The sequence below is a fragment of the Macaca fascicularis genome, chromosome 16 (assembly GCF_037993035.2).
Source record: "Macaca fascicularis isolate 582-1 chromosome 16, T2T-MFA8v1.1".
NCBI classification, from domain to species: Eukaryota; Metazoa; Chordata; class Mammalia; order Primates; family Cercopithecidae; genus Macaca; species Macaca fascicularis.
This window is the reverse complement of record NC_088390.1, coordinates 79,145,790-79,164,779: the sequence shown is the minus strand read 5'-3', so window position 1 is coordinate 79,164,779 and position 18,990 is coordinate 79,145,790. Positions and strand designations below refer to the sequence as shown.

Here is an 18,990-nt window from a genome sequence, read left to right as displayed (position 1 = left end):
TTGGCACCAGTGCCCAGAGGGCAAAATCGCAACTCTGGGAATCCTCCGTGATCCCAAATCAAAGCGGCAGGGAAACTTTTAGATGTTCTGTCATCTCCTGCACAGGCAACAGACACGCAGATGCCTGAGCCCTACTTTCTGACCTTCAGATCAAGGAAGCTACAGCCAGAGTCAAAGTCTAATGCTGCGCCAGGATTAGGGTTAAAATCAAGACTCATTTCCACGTCGATTGTATTATGCCATCCTCCTACCTATTATGTAAATTAAAGAGAAAACTAAAGCAAGAGAACTTGAATACATTTTTGTATTAGGAATCAAAGTTTCCAGTAACTTTCAGTTGTCTTTCTCCCTTGACCAGGTATTGGCTGGCTAGAACATGGTTTAATACAATCTTTGATTTTATTTTATTGTTTTGTTTTTGGAGATGGAGTCTCACTCTGTGGCCCAGGCTGGAGTGCAGTGGCACAATCTCAGCTCACTGTAACCTCTGCCTCCCAGGTTCAAGCGATTCTCCTGCCTCAAGCCTCCTCAATAGCTGGAATTACAGGCCTGTGTCACCATGCCCAGCTAATTTTCATATTTTTAGTAGAGATAGGGTTTCACCATGTTTGCCAGGCTGGTCTCAAACTCATGACTTCAGGTGATCCACCCGCCTCAGCTTCCCAAAGAGCTGGGATTATAGGCATGAGCCACCGTGCCTAGCCTATTAAGATCTTTTAGACTTTCTCTGTCCAATTCCATAGTCCCTGGCCACCTGCAGTTCTCTAAATTTAAATGAGTTAAACTGGAATATAATGCAGACTTTAGCTACTTAGCGTGACTTAGCCACATGTCAAATACTTGTATCTAGTGGCTACTGTGTTCGACAACACAAGACGTAGAACGCTTCCATGATCACAGGAAGTTCTGGATAACACCGCACTAGACCCTTAGCAAAAAAAGTAACTTCACAAATTGTTGATTGTGTAGTGTCTGCCCAGGCTTGCCTTGGGAGGAGTTAGAGTGTAAGAGAGCTGCTCTCAGTCAGCTGAGATGGGGTATGTCCTAAATATATTGTGAATAAAATAATTTGAATGTCAGCCTTTTTGCATTGTTTCTGATAAATAAAGGATGCTGCAGAGTCATCCTGTGATACCATTCTCTTGCTCCTGTTGGTTCTGAGTTTTTTCTTATTTCCTGAGTGGGGTACTGAAGTGGGTTGCGAGTTGTGCTGGGACTTGTGTAGCAGGCTTGAGAGCATCGTGATGTCTGATGTCAAGGGATGGAAGGAGCTGCACAAGGGCTAAAGTACTAGCTCATCATCCTTTCCTGTGGTGTTATGTATTATCTGCCAGTAGACACCCTCTTCTCACCCCAGCCCAAGCCGGCATCATTGGTCTGTGTCAGCTTAGCCCCTCTCACAGAACAAACAGCCTCCTGTGACTTAACTCAGATTTGAAAGAAAGGATGTTAACCGTCAGATGAAAGTCACCGGAGCCCTTATTGTCAACTTTCTGCTAGAGTCATTGTCCTGTTCATCCCCCAATGCCCCTAGATAAAACTTTTAGAATACACTGCCTGGAAAAGCTTTGCCTTTCTGTGGGAATGACAGACGTTGATTGTGTAGACTTTTTTTTATTCTTTGTCTGCCAGGAAACACAGCATTTCATTTGCTGCTTTGTGATAAGGATGGAGTGCATTCTCAAGGTCTGAATATCTGAATATCTGAATTCTTCTTCCATGTTATAACCTATTGTACTGCACTTTCGTCCATTTCAAAAGAGGAGGGTTATTAATGAATCACCACAAGTGATTTCATTCCTGTGTTGCCAGTTTTCTTCATTTTGTTTCCTGGCCACAGACTATTTCTAATCCAGATACACTGCCTGAAAAGTGTTTTTGTTTGATGATAATGGAGACTGGAGACCAGGTGAGAGGGAATAAAGTAATCTAGTTATAGCTTGACAGTGGTCTCGATTAAGGTCTTGATTGACAAGGGCTTGATTTATTTTTGCTTCACTGTAAAGAAAATTGTAGTTTTTCTAAGAGTTTGGTTTCTTACAATACCTGGCTCCATTGCAAGCAGGATGGACCACCAAGGAACCATCTCATGTGCTGATGAGTCTCCCTCCTCTGTTGAGGTGGCCCCATTTTCCCCAAAGCCCCAGCCAATAACAGGTTTAATTAATTGTTCACGTTTGCGTTGCCTACCTTATAATGGTCCCAGCTTATTCATATTCATATATGTGAATTTTAGTGCATATTAATTATGGATTTAATAAGTCCCTGTTTGTTTTGTCTCCATTCCCTTGATAGCTGTTATGGTATGGAGTTGAAAATAATTAAAATGTTACTAGTTTTCTGCAAAAAACCATTAACCAAGGGTTGGATTCTGAAATCAGAATTCCATTTTCTTTTTTCTTTCTCTGATTAAATACAGTGGGCGAAATGACACCTAAATGTACTTCTAGGTCTATTCCTTGCTCTGTTGTTTGTCCCACTTTTCAGGGTGGTAATTGCCAGCTGAGTTCTCCATTTGGCATAGATGTGTCATGACTTGAATTAAACAAATTGTATTGCTTTTGGCTGTCATCTTCTCCTTGATGTGGGGATAAATTCAGAGGCGATGAGCTCAGCATGGGGGTTTGGGAGAGGAGAGAAAAAAATAGGTTGTTCTCCACAGAATATTCAAGGGGGTAGAAGTCTGCAAAATCAATGTGTGTGAAGCCTGTAGGGGGGCTTGTGATGAATCCAAGCTCCCAATAACACCTAGATTTCCAGGCCATTTCAGACCACCATTTCTTCAGTGGTTCAGCTCTTTGGAGAATAGACAAGCCTATGGCTGTTTTGGGTGTTACCTGCCCTGAGGGGCAGCACTAGGTCCTCATTCAGGTCTCATCCTAATTGCTGCTTTGTCTACTACTCATGCAGTAGTTAGTAGCCGCAGGGATTATACGCTTGATCCCATTTCATTTTGTCTTGAATCTTGTACCAATGTTTGTCATACGCCAACATCTTGCAGTTTACTAGAGCATGGTAACTTCCCCTATTCTCCAACCTCCTTCTCCTCCTTTTCTTCCTACTACTACTATTACTACTTATTTTTCATAGTTCTAGCGGCATCTTTAAGTCTGAGAATTAATCTTTGCAGCCCATCTGCGTGGCTTAAGCTCTACTGTCAGCCCTGGAGACTTGCTTCCGCAGCTTTGACAACACAGAGATTATAAATGGAAATCAAATGAGGGCTCAAGAATGAATTCAGGTGCTTCTTCTTAATAATTCTCTTTAAGAGAGAATGAACAAGGAGAAGAATCTGAAACTGATCTGTTTTGTGGATGGGCTACTGAAAACATTTAATTAGAAATGATCTCAAAGCTCATGGGTGAAATAAAGTTTTGGAAATCACATTTTTACTGTAGCAGTTTAGACCATCCACATTTTCCATAATCAATGGTAAGTAAGCATTGGGAGTCAGAATCTATAGTTCCTATCTTATTTTGAAAATCACCAACTAGGTGATTGTAAGAACGACTTCTCCATGTTGTGATATCACTGGCTTCACCAAGAGATAAATAATTCCAGCTCCACCCTATGCTTCACAGGTGATATGAGGATAAAATAAGGTCATGGACATGAGCCTGCTTGAGAAATAAAGGTACCAGATAAATTGCAGTTATCCTGATTATTGGATGCAGCAGTTATAAGCACTATTTGTCAGCTACTTCTACTTCCAAATTCCATTTCCTTTCAGCTGCAGAGCCTCGCACTTATCAGCTCTCTTCTCTCCCTCTGATTAAAGTTCAGAGCTGTCATTCCCAGATAGTTGGTTCGTTTATTTCTTTTCTCCATATTCTCAGACATTCTTTCTGTCTCAGAGATGTTAGGGAAGAGGTTGGGGCATGCTAATGGGAGAAAAAAAAAAAAAAACTCTGAATCCTGTTTGCAGGTGCAAACAGTCTTCTTAAATGTCAACATAGCAATACAGGCATTTTCCCTCATTCTCTTTTAATCAAACACTTTTCTCCAGGTTCCTCATTTTTGTTTGTTTGTTTTTTTTTTTTTTACAAAAATCACTAAGTCCCAGTGACATTCTAGATTTCCTTCTCTGTGCCCTGGTCTTGAGTCTTCACACTAGAGCTACGTAGGGCTTTCCTGCTGGGAGTGGGGATGTGGGAGAAGTCACCTGATGGACTGAGTCAGTGTCCCCATGGAGCGGACAGGGGAATAAGCCAATGGGTCGAGTGTGGAGAGGTGGAATTTCAGGCAATAAGGAAATCAGAGGAGTGCCAGGGTGTGCGTGGGGTTTGATGAAGATTTTTGGGGCCACATACCTTCCCATGGGCTCCTTGGGCTCTACCTTGCGAGGGACCAGTTGCTCTGCCCTGATTTGTTTAGTCCTAAAAGACTCAGGATAAGCACTGGGTTTTGCCTCCTGGTAGTTCCAAAGTATGCTCTGTTGCTTAGAGACAGGGGATGGTGCCTGGAGTGAAGATAAGGTTGTCAAGGAAACCAAGCCACAAATTCCCTTGTTTTTGTTCAGGTTGCTGGACAGAAGAGTAAAGGATTTTTGCTCTGACAGTTGGAAGAAAGTTTTTTCTTTTCTGTGTATGTTTTTACCAAATTGATGTGTTATCCAAGACAGAGCCGAGATAGTAGCCACGTTGACAAACGGTGTTGAGTTTTGCATGGCTACCTTCCTCTTGATTCTGGTGTTCCTGATTCAGCAAAAAAAAAAAAAAAAAAAAAAAAAAAAAAAAAAATCCTTTACACAGTCATCCTCGAGGGATTCTTTGTTGAAGCTTCAGATGATCACATCTGCTCTATGCTAGCGTATCAGTGGACAGAAGAATTGGAGGGGGCGATATCCAGGAATGGTACTCGAAATGCTTCCTCCCAGCGGGGAGTTTAAGTTTTTCGTTGATCAGTGGTAGCAGTTTTAGCTCCTGATGCTGGAAGCCTGCTGGGAGCTTGAGGGATCACACCTGTCTCTGTGTGTGTACGCATGTTTGTGCACATGTGTGTGCACGTGTGTGCATACATGTGCATGTGTGTGCACATGTGTGTGTGCGTGCGCATGTGTGTGCATGTGTGCGTTTCCTCGTAGCCTCCGTGGCCTCATACCTTCTGTTAGTCTGTCTCCTCTCCTCTCTCCTTCCTGTCTGTACATCCATCATGAGTTGCATCACAGGTTTTCTGAAGCCCTCTGACCTGTTTCTCTTCCCCATTCCCTGACTCTGCACAGATCCCCTGCTCCCCTGGGTCACCTTCCTGAACACACTCAGTTCTGTTCCTTTACTGAGTCCAGGGGCGTTTCAGCTGAATGGTGGGCTCAAAACACACCTTTGAAGGGAACAAGGCTGCTACACTAGTGATGTGGAAAAAACTGCGTCAGGAGCAGAGAGGAGGGGACTTTAACTGGAAAGGGGTGTGAGTGCCATGGGGGCCCACGAGGATGGGTGGATTAGACAGTAGAAGAGACAAGGGATTTTAATGGATGGAAAGGGGGAAGAGAAGAGGGACCCGGATCTGTCCGGAAGCCCAGACATGTACTTTGGTTGGCACCTTGAGCGTGTCTGCCCTAATTCGGCATGTTTGTTTTCTTCTCAGCATCCTCCCTCTCCCTCTGCCTCTCTCTAGGTTAAAGTCCTGACCTTCTGCCCAGCTACCCTTGAGCTGGAAGCCCCGTAGTTGTCTTAGCTCTTCCCTGTCCCTGATTCTCCATAGCCAGTTGGTCACCAAATCCCATTGATCACCAGCTCCCATCTCACCCACCTCTATTTCCTGTCTTCCTTTTCCAGCCCCACTGCTTTGTGAGGGGGCCTTTCTTTTGAGACAGAGTCTCACTCTGTGTAGTGAGGCAATCACGGCTCACTGCAACCTCCACCTCCTGGACCCAAGTGATCCTCCTGCTGCCTCCGCCTCCTGAGTAGCTGGGACCACAGGTGTCCCCGGAAAACCATTTCATTTATTTTTTTGTGTGGAGACAGGGTTTCGCCATGTTGCCCATGCTGGTCTCAAACTCCTGTGGTCAAGTGATCCTCCAACCTCAGCCTCTCAAAGTGCTGGGATTATAGGTGTGAGCCGCTGCACCCGGCTGAGGCCCATTTTCTGTTGCTTCCTTCTCTCCTCATCCATCTGCTCTACACTCTGTCACCAAACCTAACTTTTGAAAATAGAAATTTGCTTTCACGCCAGTCTTCATCTTACACGAGAAAGAAAATTGCAAGTGTCTTTAATCTCCCCATACGCAACCCCCACTCACTACTCTCTGATGCTTGACTCCTGTGAGTTGCATCAAATCTGTGGGTGCAGAGCCCACCAGGGTGGGAGCCTTTGGAGGAGACAGTGGAGCTGGTGTCAGAGAGCAGCGACAGTGCAGGTCCTGCTCCAGCAGCACCTGGACCAGAGTGGGGCCATGTGTTGTCCTGGAAACGGGGCGCACATTCTCCTCCTTGCAGCATGTCCACCTCTCCGGGGGGACCCATGGCCTACGGGGGAGAAAACCGCGACTCAGGCTGCGGAGACTCCTCTCAAACAGGAACTCAGCTCACTGGGCTGGAATAGTTTTTGTAGGGTCATTAGTTAAGCACACAGGCTCTGGGGTCTACTGAACTAGGTTCAAATCCCAGTGGCTTCTCCACGTAATAGCCGTGTGCTTGAGACAAGTGCTCCTCTCTATGTCTCCATTTCGCTCCTACTGAGTCCATTAATTCTCCAGTATTAGGGCCAACTGCCTGATATTCTAACAGAAGGGACGAGACCATAGTCCAGTCCCAATCCTCACGTTTATTATAGGCTGTAAAATGGGAAACAGTGTCTATCACAGCCAGAGAATCACAGGTGATATATTAAAGGACTTTGGAGCTGAAACATCATAGAACCTACAGATCCCTAATAGAAAATCCTCCCAAGATACTCTGCAGCTCACGTCACTGTGGACTGAATGACAAAAGAATGAGTTCAAGGATGTATACGAGTCTCCTTTTGCTGCTGTAACAAATGACCACAAACTTAGTGGCTTAAAACAACACAGATGTATTATCTTGTAGTTCTAGAGGTCAGTAGCCCAAAGTGAAGGTCAAGGTGTCAGCAGGACTGCATTGCTTTCTGGAAGCTCTAGGAGAGAATCCATTTCTTTGCCTTTTCCAACTTCCCATGGCTACCTGCATTTCCTGGCTCATGGCCTCCTTTTCCCCTGCAATGACCAGTTGAGTCTTACTCACATTGCATTACTGTATTGCGAACTCTCCTACTTTGCTTTTCATTTTAAGGACCCGTATGATTACAGTGGACTCCTCCAGATAATCCAGGATAATCCCATCTCAAGGTCTGCTGGTTAGCCCCTTTAATGCCTTCTGCAACCTCAGTTTTCCCTGCCATGCCACATAGCATATTCAGATTCTCGAGATTAGGACATAGACATTTTAGGAGGTCATTAATTTCCTATCACAGTATGTATTATTTTATTTTTGCACAGTTGTGGCCACAGGACCACTATCAGAGACCTGAGTGGATGGGGCCACTTTAGCAGCTAGCAGAAATCCATGTATCACTGCCCAGTGTGTCTTCCTTGCCCACGTGAAGCCTCAAAGCAGTGTTGCCTTGGGTCTTCCTAATTGGAAAAGAACTGTAAGTTCTCTCTTCTATGGACTTGGGCACCTGTCCCACAGTAACCTGGCCAGGGGTCTGTCTGCGAGTGCCTGTGCTACAGTGTATTCCATAATCTTTCCTCATCATCATGGAAGATAGTCTTATGCTAACTTCCCCAGTCTCCATGGGAACCTCCTCTTCAGTGCATTTAAAGACAGTTGTGCCTTCCCTGGTTGAGGGATCTGTATCCGAGGGTGAGAATGAGATGGCTGAAGGCAATAGCATTTTTCTTTCAGATCAAACTCATGTTTTCCATGCACCCCTGTTGGTCCCTTCCCAAAGCCTTCCCAATATCCCCTGACCTGGGGTAGAGGAATGGGCCACTTAGATGGAGAATAGGCTCATATACTCTTTTCTTTTAATAACAGCTTTATCGAAATATAACTCACATAGCTTACAATTCACCCATTTGAAATGTGCAATTTAATGATTTTTAGAATATTCACAAAATTGTGAAACCACCACCATAAATTTTGGAACATTTTCATTACCCCAAAAGAAACTCCTACCCATTAGCAGTTATCCTCCATTTCCCCCCAGCTCCTCCCCCACAAACCCTAGGCAACCACTCATCTACTTTTTTCCATATGAATTTGGCTATTCCGAACATTTCGTATAAATGAAATCATACAGTACGTGGCCTGTTGTATCTGACTGCTTTTAATTAGCGTAGTGTTTTTAAGATTCATCTGTATATCAGCACTTCATTTCTTTTTGTTGTCAAATAATATTCCATTATGTGTCTATGCCACATTTTGTTCATCATTCATCGGTTAATGAGCATTTGGGTTGTATCCACTGTTGGACTATTATGAATAGTGCTGCTCTGTACTTTCATATACAAGTTTTTGTATAACTGCATTTTCATTTCTCTTGGGTCTAAACTTAGGAGTGGAATTGCTGGATCATTTGGTAACTCCATATTTGCCCTTTTGAGGAAATGTGAGACTGTTTTCCAAAGTGATGTGCCATTTTTCATTCCTATCAGCATTGTAGGAGGGTTCTGTTTCTCCACGTCTTCACCAACACTTGTTATTATCTGCATTTCTTATTATAGCCATCCTAGTGGTTGTAAGTGGTAGTTCTTTGTGGTTTTGATTTGCATTTCCCTGACGACGAATAGCAGTGAGCAATTTTCACATGTTTATCACATCTTGTTTTAAGTGTCCGCAATAGCAGTTCTTACTTTGGGGATTACAATTGCCATGTATATCCAATCAAGCTTAAGGATTCTTTCTCTAAATTCCTATGATACACATAATTATGATACATTATATAAAATTTCAGGAAGTTTATAAACTGCCTGAATCTATGGACTCCTAATTTTAACCCTTTTCTAAAGGGTCTCCCTTGTTCTGAAAGAAAGTGTAGTTCCAATTAAATTAGAAAGAATCAGATTTTAATAAACCCTTCCCTAAAGGAAATTCTACTGTATTAGTCCATTCTCACATTGCTATAAAGAACTACCTGCTATAAGAACTACCTGAGACTGGGTGATTTATAAGGAAAAGAGGTTTAATTGGCTTACAGTTCCACAGGCTATACAGGAATCATGGCTGAGGAACCCTCAGAAAACTTAAAATCATGGCAGAAGGTGAAGAGGAAGGAGGCACATCTTATATGCCTGGAGAAGGAAAAAGAGAGTGAAGGGGGAGATGCTACACACTTTTAAACAAGTAGATCTCATGAGAACATATTCACTATCATGATAACAGCAAGGGGGAAGTCCACCATCATAAGCCAGTCACCTCCTACCAGGCCCCTCCTCCAACATTGGGGATTACAGTTTGACATGAGGTTTGGGTGGGAATACAAATCCAAACCATATCATTCCATCCCTGACCCCTCCCAAATCTCATGTCCTTCTCACATTTCAAAATACAATCATGCCTTCCCAACAGTCCCCAAAGTCTTAACTCATTCCAACTTTAACTTGAAAGTCCATAGTACAAAATCTCATCTGAGACAAGGCAAGTCACTTCCACCTATGAGCCTGTAAATTCAAACCCCGTCAGTTACTTCTAAGATACAGTGGTGGTACAGTCATTAGTTAAATATTCCCATTCCAAAAGGGAGAAATCAGCCAAAACAAAGGGACAGATCCAAAACCCAGCAGGGCAGTCATTAAATCTTAAAGCTCCAAAATAATCTCTAACTCCATGCCTCACATCCAGGCTACACTGATGCAAAGGGGTGGACTCCCAAGGCCTTGGACATCTCCACCCCTTTGGCTCTGCAGGGTACAGCCTCATGGTTGCTTTTCCAGGCTCATGTTGAGTGCCTATGGCTTTCCAGGCACATGGTACAAGTTTTCAGTGGATCTACCATTCTGGGATTGGAAGGACAGTGGCCTTCTTCTCACAGGTCAACTAGGCAGTGCCCTAGTGGGAACTCTGTGTGGGGGCTCAAACCCCACACTGTCCTCTGTGCTGCCCTAGTTGAGGGTCTCCATTAGGGCTCCACCCCTACAGCAGACTTCTGCCTGGACAGCCAGGCATTTCCATGCATCCTCTGGAATCTAGGTTGAGGCTCCCAAGCTTCAACTTTTGCCTTCTGAACACCCACAAGCTTACTACCACAGGGAAGCCACCAAGGCTTATGGCTTGCACCCTCTGGAGTAGTGTCCTGAGATGTATCTGGGGCCCTTTTAGCCATACCTGGAGCTGGAGTGACTGGGATGCAGGGAGCAGTGTCCCAATGTTGTGCAGGGCAACAGGGCCCTGAGTCTGGCCTGCAAAACCATTCTTCCCTCCTAGGCGTCCAGGCCTATGATGGAAGGGGCTTCCACAAAGGTCTCTGAAATGCCTCTGAGGCATTTTCCGTATTGTCTTGGCTATTAACATTCAGCCCCTCTTTACTTATGCATATGTCTGCAGCTGGCTTGAATTTTTTCCCTAGAAAATGGGTTTCTCTTTTCTACTGCGTGGTCAGGCTGCAAAATTTCTAAACTTTTATGTTCTGCTTCCCTTTTAAATATAAGTTCTAGTTTCAGATCATTGTTTTGCTCACACATATGACCATATGCTGTTGGAAGCAGCCAGGCCACATCTTTAATGCCTTGCTGCTTAGAAATTTCTTCTGCCAGATACCCTAATTTATCACTCTCAAGTTCACAGTTCCACAGGTCACTAGAGCAGGGGCCCAATGTCACCAGTCTCTTTGCTCAGGTATAGCAAGTGACCTTTACTCCAGTTCCCACAAAGTTCCTCCATCTAAGACCACTTCAGCCTGGACTTCATTGTCCATATCACTATAAGCATTTTGGTCACAACAATTTAAAAAGTCTCTAGGAAGTGCCCAGCTTTCCCTCATCTTCCTGTCTTCCTTTGAGCCCTCCAAACTGTTCCAGCCTCTGCCTGTTACACAGTTCCAAGGTCACGTCCATATTTTCAGGTATCTTTATAGCAATGTCCCCACTCTCAGTACCAATTTACTGTATTAGTTCATTCTCACATTACTATAAAGAACTACCTGAGACTGGGTAATTATAAAGAAAAGAGATTTAATTGGCTCACAGTTCTGCAGGCTGTATAGGTAGGATGGCTGGGGAGGCCTCAGGAAACCTTCAGTCACGGCAGAGGGCAAAAGGGGAAGTAGGCATGTCTTCACGTGATGGAGCAGGAGAGAGAGAGAGTGAAGGAGTGAAGGGGAAGGTGCATCACACTTAACCACATTTCATGAGAACATGTTCACTATCATGACAACAGCAAGGGGCAAGTCCACTCTGTGATCCAGTCACCTCCCACCAGGCCCCTCCTCCAACAATGGGTATTATAGTTTGACATGAGATTTGGTTGGGGTCCCACATCCAAACCATACCACTGGCTTATGTATAAAAGGGAATTTTGTGTTTCTTTGGTGCTTTTATTTTAAATTGAATGCAACTTTGGCATTGAAAAAAATTTTCTGAATATGGAGACTTGGTGTTTTTCTCTCCTCTTTCTTTCTTACCTAGAATCCCATCTATTCATTACCAAGTTCAAGGACCTCCATTTGGTTGCTCTCTGCAGGTTTCCATTTAGCTGCAAGGAACAGCACTGTATTTTTCAAAGTGCTAGAAAATTATCAGTGGTCAGTCCAGAAAGACAAAACATAGTGCCAGTGTGGCAAGAAGTGGAGCTAATGCAGCATTAATGATCCTGAATGTTTCTACACTTTCTTATTAGAATTTACCATTCACCTCTAAGCTTCAGCTCTGCAGTACCCCCCATTTGGGATTACTGAGCAATGTTTAATGGGAAAGAAAAGATGTCTGTTCTCCAGCCAATGACTCTGAGTAGTGATATAAGGTGTTGGTTATCTCAGAACTGAAATGGAGCTCATGAAACTACTTTGTAGCTCAGAGGGAGGCGGGTGGATGGATGGCTTGGATGGGGTTGTTTTAGGAACATATGCAGCGTGGGAACATCTCTCGGTCTGTGAATTTGTGCCACTTTAAAGACTGCAGGGTTTGTGCCTGGCTGCTGTTGCCAGATGAGTTTAGAGAGACTGATGCACAGAACCAATGTCTGGAAAACCCACTGAAGGAGATGGAAGAAACAGGCTACTGAGACAGTTTACTTCAGAGCCTGCTACCTGGATATTTACCCTAAAATCTGGCTCTTGGCACTCTGGGTGAGAGAGATGAGATTAAGAAGACTTATGCCTCAAGGTCAAAGTTGGGTGACCTAGAAGGACTTCTCTTTAACCCTGATTGCAATGAAGGTAGTTTTCTTCCACAGAGAGAGTTTTCATGGTATTTGTTGATTTTTTCTTCCATTTCGCCTTAGGGCACTGAGTTCATGCTTTTGGACTCACCTCTTCCTGCCTTTCTCCAGCTTTTCCTTTGTATGTGTTTCAGGCATGTGAAAGTTTAGGACCAGGCACAGTGGCTCATGCCTATACTCCCAGCACTTTGGGAGGCTAAGGTAAGAGGATTGCTTGAGCTCAGGAGTTGGACACCAGCCAGGGCAACAGACCTTGCCTCTACAAAAACAGGGCAAGACCTTGCCTCAACAAAAAATAAAAAAATTAGCTGGGCAGCTGGGCATGGTGGTGTGTGCCTGTGGTCCCAGCTACTTGGGAGGCTGAGGTGAGAGGATTTCTTGAGCCCAGGAGGTTGGAGCTGCAGTGAGCTGTGATCGCACCACTGCACTCCAGCCTGGGTGACAGAGCAAAAAAAAAAAAAAAGTTTAGGGTTGAAAATGTTTGCCCCTTATTTCCTTTGTCTCCTGTCCCCTTTCCCTGTTTCAACCTCGAATCACCCTTCTCTCCCTGGTGAGGATGCCTGACCAGGGGCATAGAGTGTGGTGAGGAACAGTTTCCAGGAAACAAGTTACTCTGAGAACTGACCCCTATTTCAGTTGTTGTGCACTGGCCACGTGAAGCTAAAGGCATAAGCCCTCCGGACCCGCCCCTAATATTTGCAGAGCCGGGAGCCTAAGTACAAATGGAGTCTTCCATGACATATGTCTAAAAAATTTTAAGTCATTAATCAAATTAACAGATTGCATTTAGATAGATAGATCTATAAATATATATATATACACACACACATAGAAAGAGAGGAATGTGTGTATAGTATGTGTGTAGTATGTGTGCATATAATATGTAGTACATGTATGAGTATTCTTTTTCATATTGTCTCCTGTTCTGACAAAGACATCTTCATAGGGACCTGGGAAACCAGGTTCAAATTTTCAGCCTCCCTGGAGTTTTGTTGGATGTGTCGGCCCAGGGAGAAATGGCCCCAGCCAGTCTCATTCTCTTCCTGTCTCCAGCTGCAACTTGCACATCAGGGGACCTGCTTGCCAGAAGGTGGACCTGCTTGGACCCTCAGTGTACACCAATGCCTTGGTTCCCCACAGGGGAGTGGGTGGACGCAGGGAAGAGGCCTATGCAGGCCCTGTCAGTGGAGTGGGAATTCTATTACTCTGGATGGAGAATTCCAGAGTGCTGGGTATCCAGAGTGTGGTCACATCCCATAGCCTGTGATCCTTGCCTCGTGAGAAGGGGCCCATCTGTGAGGCCTGGCCTCGGAGTCCCTTTTGCCTCCGTCTGAGGGAGATACTGAGTTTCTCAGGTGGAAACATCACCAGGACTGTCCTTCTTCAGTTGAACTTGATCTTTTAAATCCATTCTTTTGAGTTGTCCTTAGCTAAAACATGGATATCCCTATACATTATATTGTTTTGACCTCTAACACTGTGCTGTATGTATGTCTTTTCAGATTTTTTTTTCCACAAAAAATCTGTTCAAATCCTCCCATTCCATTTTTTTTTTCTTTTTTTTTTTTTTGAGATGGAGTCTCACTCTGTCACCCAGGCTGGAGTGCAGTGGTACGATCTTAGCTCACTGCAACCTCCGCCTCCTGAGTTCAATCGAGTCTTATGCTTCAGACTCCTGAGTAGCTGGGACTACAGGTGTGTGTCACCACGCCCAGCTAATTTTTTTTTGTATTTTTAATAGAGATGGAGTTTCACCATGTTGACCAAGCTGGTCTCGAACTCCTGCCCTCAGGTGATCCACCCTCCTCAGCCTCCCAAGGTGCTGAGATTACAGGCATGAGCCACTGTGCCTGGCCCAAATTTCCCTTTTTATAAGGACATTGGTAATACTGGATTAGGAACCCACCCTACTCCATGATGATTTCATTCTAACATAACTAATTATACCTGCAAACCAGCCAATTTCCAAAAAGCTCACATTCTGAGTTATTGGGAGTTGGGACATCCACATATTTGGAGGAGAGACAGTTCAATCTGCAACACCCTCCATCCAGGGAAGACTAGGCAGAGGATATTTTACCTGCTTTATAGAAACAAAACAAAACAAAAACACCTTATAATACAGCAGACATTTATTTTTATCCAGTTTCTTATCAACATGAAGATAACTCTTTGTAAATGTCCTAAAGTCTTCCTCCTCCCCTCCAAGATCCTGCTATTCTGTCATTCACCTACTGTCACCCTAGTAACCCAGGAAGTGCTCAGGGGGGACCCTGTGCTCTGACTTGCCCGGGAGGCAGCCCCACCCAACCCACATGTCCCTCCTCCCTTTTCTCCTCTGTCCCCCGGTTTCTGCCCCATTCTTTTCACCTGGCCGGCTTCTGCCCACCCATTAGCACCCAGCTCCAGGGCATCTTTATGGGGAACATCTCTTATCCCACTCCATGCCTGCATAGCGTCCATCGTTCGCCTTTCCTTGCGTCCCCAGCACTCTGGCTCCCCCAGCACTGTACCCCCAACCCTGTTCCATAATGACTTTTCCCTGACAAGAGCATGGGCTCTTTGGGGGCAGAGTCTTGCTGAGCTCTGCAATCCCAGTGTAGGATGTGCCACGTAAGAGATCCACGGTTGCAGGAGAGAGAGGGTGCTTCTGTTGAAGGGAGGTTGTGAGGGTGCCCTGAGCTGCAAAGGCTCAGCAAAGGAGAGAGGAGAGGCACAACGAAAATTAGGGAGGGACTGGGAAGGCCTTAAAGATGCTCTTGTTTCACTTTGCTTAAGACAGCTACAAATGTATTCATGAGGATGGGTCATCCCAAGAACTTAAACCAGGGTTCCAAGTGACCGTGGGAGTACAACAAAATTCAGTTATTTGGAAGACAGCTTCAACATCCGGAGGAGAAAATAGTCAAAGATCATTTTCCATGGGCAATTTCTCCCATACCTACTTTTTCTAGCGGGCAGTCGTATGACTTTTATTATGATTGTCCATAGGTCACATCACCCAAGACAATTGTCAATGACCTTCCTTCTTAGTGTAAACTGAGGGAGGTCACAGAAGTCTGTTGTTTTCTGGCTTTGACATACTCGTTGTCAATCCGAATGAAGCCTGTGTACCTGTACTGATGTCTCACCTGCCTTCCCTAGAGTCCTGCCCCCTTAAGAATGTGTAGAGAGAGACCCAAAGGAAACATAGGGCCTAGCGTGAATTTACGGGCTTGAGTTTGAGGGCAGCACAGCATAGAGGAGCACGTGCGGTGTGAGCCTGTTAACACAGAGAGGAAGTCATTGTCTCTGGGCTCTCCTTTGGAGCTGACCACTGTCTAGCTTCATTTCCTTGCGCCAGTTTCTGATTTGAGTATAATTTTTCCTCTGCAAAACAGAAATAATAACTTCGGTGCCACCTACTTCCCAAGATGGGTTGGGATCTACCAAGAGGCCATTGGAAAAGCCTAAAATGCATTCAGTGTACTGTTGAATCGTTCATATGGTTGTTATCGTCATAGGCTGTTCTTTGGGCTTCTAGATGCTCAAAATCCAAGAGGGACTTTGCAGAGAGTGGCTCACCTTCACTCGCTCTTAGCGAGTGTTCCTGCCTGAAATAGAGAAGGAGTCTGCATGGTTCCCTGCTGAGCAGAGAGGTGGGATTGGCCATCTGCCCCATTTCCTTTCATATTTCTTAGGACTTTTGGAACAAATGGCCACAAACTGGGTGGCCCAAAGAACAGAAGTTGATTCTCACACAGTTCTGGAGGCCAGGAGTCTCAAATCAAGGTGGCCACAGGGCTGGTTCCTTCTAAGGGCTCTGAGGGAAGGATCTGTTCCAGGACTGTCTCCTTGGTTTGCAGATGGCTTCTTCTCCCTCTGTCTCTTGACGTCGTCATCTCTTTATGTATGTCTGAGTCTGTGTTCAAATTTCCCGTTTTTATAAGGATACTTTTAATATTGGATTAGGGGCCCACCCTACTCCATTATGATCTCATTCTAACTGAGCTAATTGTATCTGCAAACCACCCAATTTCCAAATAAGCTCACATTCTGAGTTAGTGTGAGTTGGGACATCCACATATTAATTTGGAGGAGAGACAATACAATTTATGACACTCTCCATCCAGAGAAGACTAGGCAGAGGATATTTTACCTGCTTTAAAAAAAAAAAAACACCTTATAATAGGGCAGACATTTATTTTTATCCAGTTTCTTCTCAAGGTGAAGATAACTCTTTGTAAATGTCATAAAGTCATGTAGAATGTAGTAGCTTTCTGTTCACACTTTACAAATAAAAAGGATGGATCATTCTACTACTGACATTAAAAAAAAACTTGTAATGTGATTATAAGCCAAATATAATCTAATTCGTTGTTCAGAGGAGTATACTGGTCAGATGACAATCTGTAGTTGATATGAGCCTGGGAGGGACAGGTCATTTCTGGAATGATTGAGTCACTAAATCAAAGGATCTCAACAGACTAGAATTCCTGTTAGCTCAAACAAGATGAAATGAGTAGAAATAGGGACCTAAGTAGAGTCCAGAAATGAGGTCCCCCAAAGAAATGATAAAAGTATATTCAGACGTGGGAAAAAGAGTGTGGGTTTTAAATCAATAGGCTTAATCTTTCAGTCATATATTGATTCAAGAAACAGTCACTGTTTACCTCCTACCTCCTCTGCAAGGTGCGAGGTAGCTTGCAAGTCTAAGCCATCCTTGTGAAGCCATTCCTTTTGGAACAAGCTACTTCATCTGCAGGTGTTTGTCCACACCTGGAGGAGTGCACTCTTCAGATATCTCCCAGGTATCCCAGGGGCTACAAGATAGAAGAGACTGCCACACCCTGGGGCTTTCAGACAAGAATCTCGGCAGACTGGACTGGAAATTAAGCCATGGGAGCAGTGGCTTGACCTTTTAGGTCAAGGTGATTAAACCTTTCAGGCTGGACAAAAGAAGACACAGGTGATATAAACTGCTTTATGTCTTGGAAGGACCACTGATATAGTTCGGCTGTGTCACCACCCAAATCTCATCTTGAACTGTAGTTCCCATAATCCTCACGTGTCATGGGAGGGACTCGGGACTCCGTGGGAGACAGTTGAATCATGGGGGCAATTACCTTCATTCTGCTGTTCTCATAATAGTATGTGAGTTCTCATGAGATCTGATAGTTTTATATGGGACTTTTCCCTATTTGCTCGGCATGTCTCCCTCCTGCCACCATATGAAGAAGGACATGTTTGCTTTACCTTCTGCTGTGATTGTAAGTTTCCTGAGACCTCCCCCGCTGCGTGAAACTGTGTGTCAATTAAACCTCTTTTTAAAATAAATTAGCCAGTCTTGGATATGTCTTTATTAGCTGCATGAGAATGGAATAATACAGAGCACCATGGGGACAAGACTTTGGGTTTATCCTATGTTTACTGCCAGGCTGGAAATAGGACTCAGGAGTGGAAGGTACAGGGAAACAGATGCTAACACAGTCTAAGGAATACATTTTTTACAATTAGAACTGTGTAAAGATGAAATACTTGGTTCGTCTTGGGAGTTAGTAATGTTGTTATAGCCATCATCCATTGAGCGCTTCCCATGGGTGTACCTGCTATGGTTTGGATGTGGGTTGTTTGGCCTTGCCAAATCTCATTGAAGTTTGATTCCCAAATTTCACTGTTGGAGCTAGGGCCTGGTGGGAGGTGTTTGGGTCATGAGGATGGATCCCTCATGAATGCCTTGGTGCCATTCTCCTGGGAGCAAGTTCTCACTCTTAGTTCCAGCAAGAATTAGTTGTTGAAAAGACCTTACACCACCACCACCTCCTCCTCTTCCTCCTCCTCCTCCTCCTTTCCCTCCCTCCCTCCCTCCCTCCCTCCCTCCCTCCCTCCCTCCCTCCCTTCCTTCCTTCCTTCCTTCCTTCCTTCCTTCCTTCCTTCCTTCCTTCCTTCCTTCCTTCCTCTCTCATGCTTCCTCTCTTGCCATTGACCTCTGCACATGCCAGTTCCCCTTTGCCTTCCATCATGAGTGGAAGCTTCCCGAGGCCCTTATCAGAAGCACATGTTGACACCATGCTTCTTGTACAGGCTTCAGAACCATTGGCCAAATAAATATATTTTCTTTATAAGTTACTCAGCCTTGGATATTCCTTTATATCAACACAAATGGACTCAGACACAACCTGTTCTTATTTAACACTTTCTAGGGAAAGAGTCCCTAGGATTTGCCATAGCCAACCATTACTACATCTAATATCAAGCACTCTGGAAGTCAGAAAATAATTATGATCAAGCTGGCTACTTTCTTTCCCAGATCACAGAGTCCGGAAGAAACTATTTGCATATGTATTAGTGGATTAGAAGTCAATTTTACTTTTGGAAAAAGAACTCTGTTCTTCATCTGTCTCCCATTAAGCTTGGGTCTGGGCTGTGGTGTATGAAATCCAATCTCCAATACCAGGAAATGATTATTTATTTGAATGCTTCCTTAAAACCCATTAGGTGCTCTGCAGTGTTAGTTTGGGATGATAGATTTCATAGGTGGGCTGTGGACACCTGGGAGAGTTTGGGTTTATTTTGTTTCACATGAGCCTTTCTCTATGCATGGCCAGCTCTGAGTGAGGGGATTAGGAGCCTCCAGCCGTGGTTGACAGACACCTCTGCAAATCTGGATCACCTT

General features: G+C 44.4%; 1 protein-coding gene and 1 non-coding gene across 34 annotated transcripts in view; both read left to right on the top strand.

Moving 5' to 3' along the window:
• SLC39A11 (solute carrier family 39 member 11) overlaps window positions 1–18,990 on the top strand; it is a 564,073-nt gene that overhangs the window by 376,677 nt on the left and 168,406 nt on the right. Inside the window, exon 7 of one of the 33 annotated variants that reach the window (XM_074020298.1) lies at window positions 17,007–17,651. The exons of 30 other annotated variants lie outside the window; for them this stretch is intronic. In XM_074020298.1, coding sequence (XP_073876399.1) covers window positions 17,007–17,017 — 11 coding nt within the window. In that variant the 3' untranslated portion in view covers window positions 17,018–17,651. Of the gene's footprint in view, window positions 1–17,006; window positions 17,652–18,990 lie in introns of those variants that run through there. 2 more of the 33 variants (XM_074020285.1, XM_074020297.1) reach the window with 2 other exon arrangements.
• Window positions 16,509–16,645, top strand: LOC123569624 (small Cajal body-specific RNA 24). Its single transcript, XR_006693439.1, has one exon.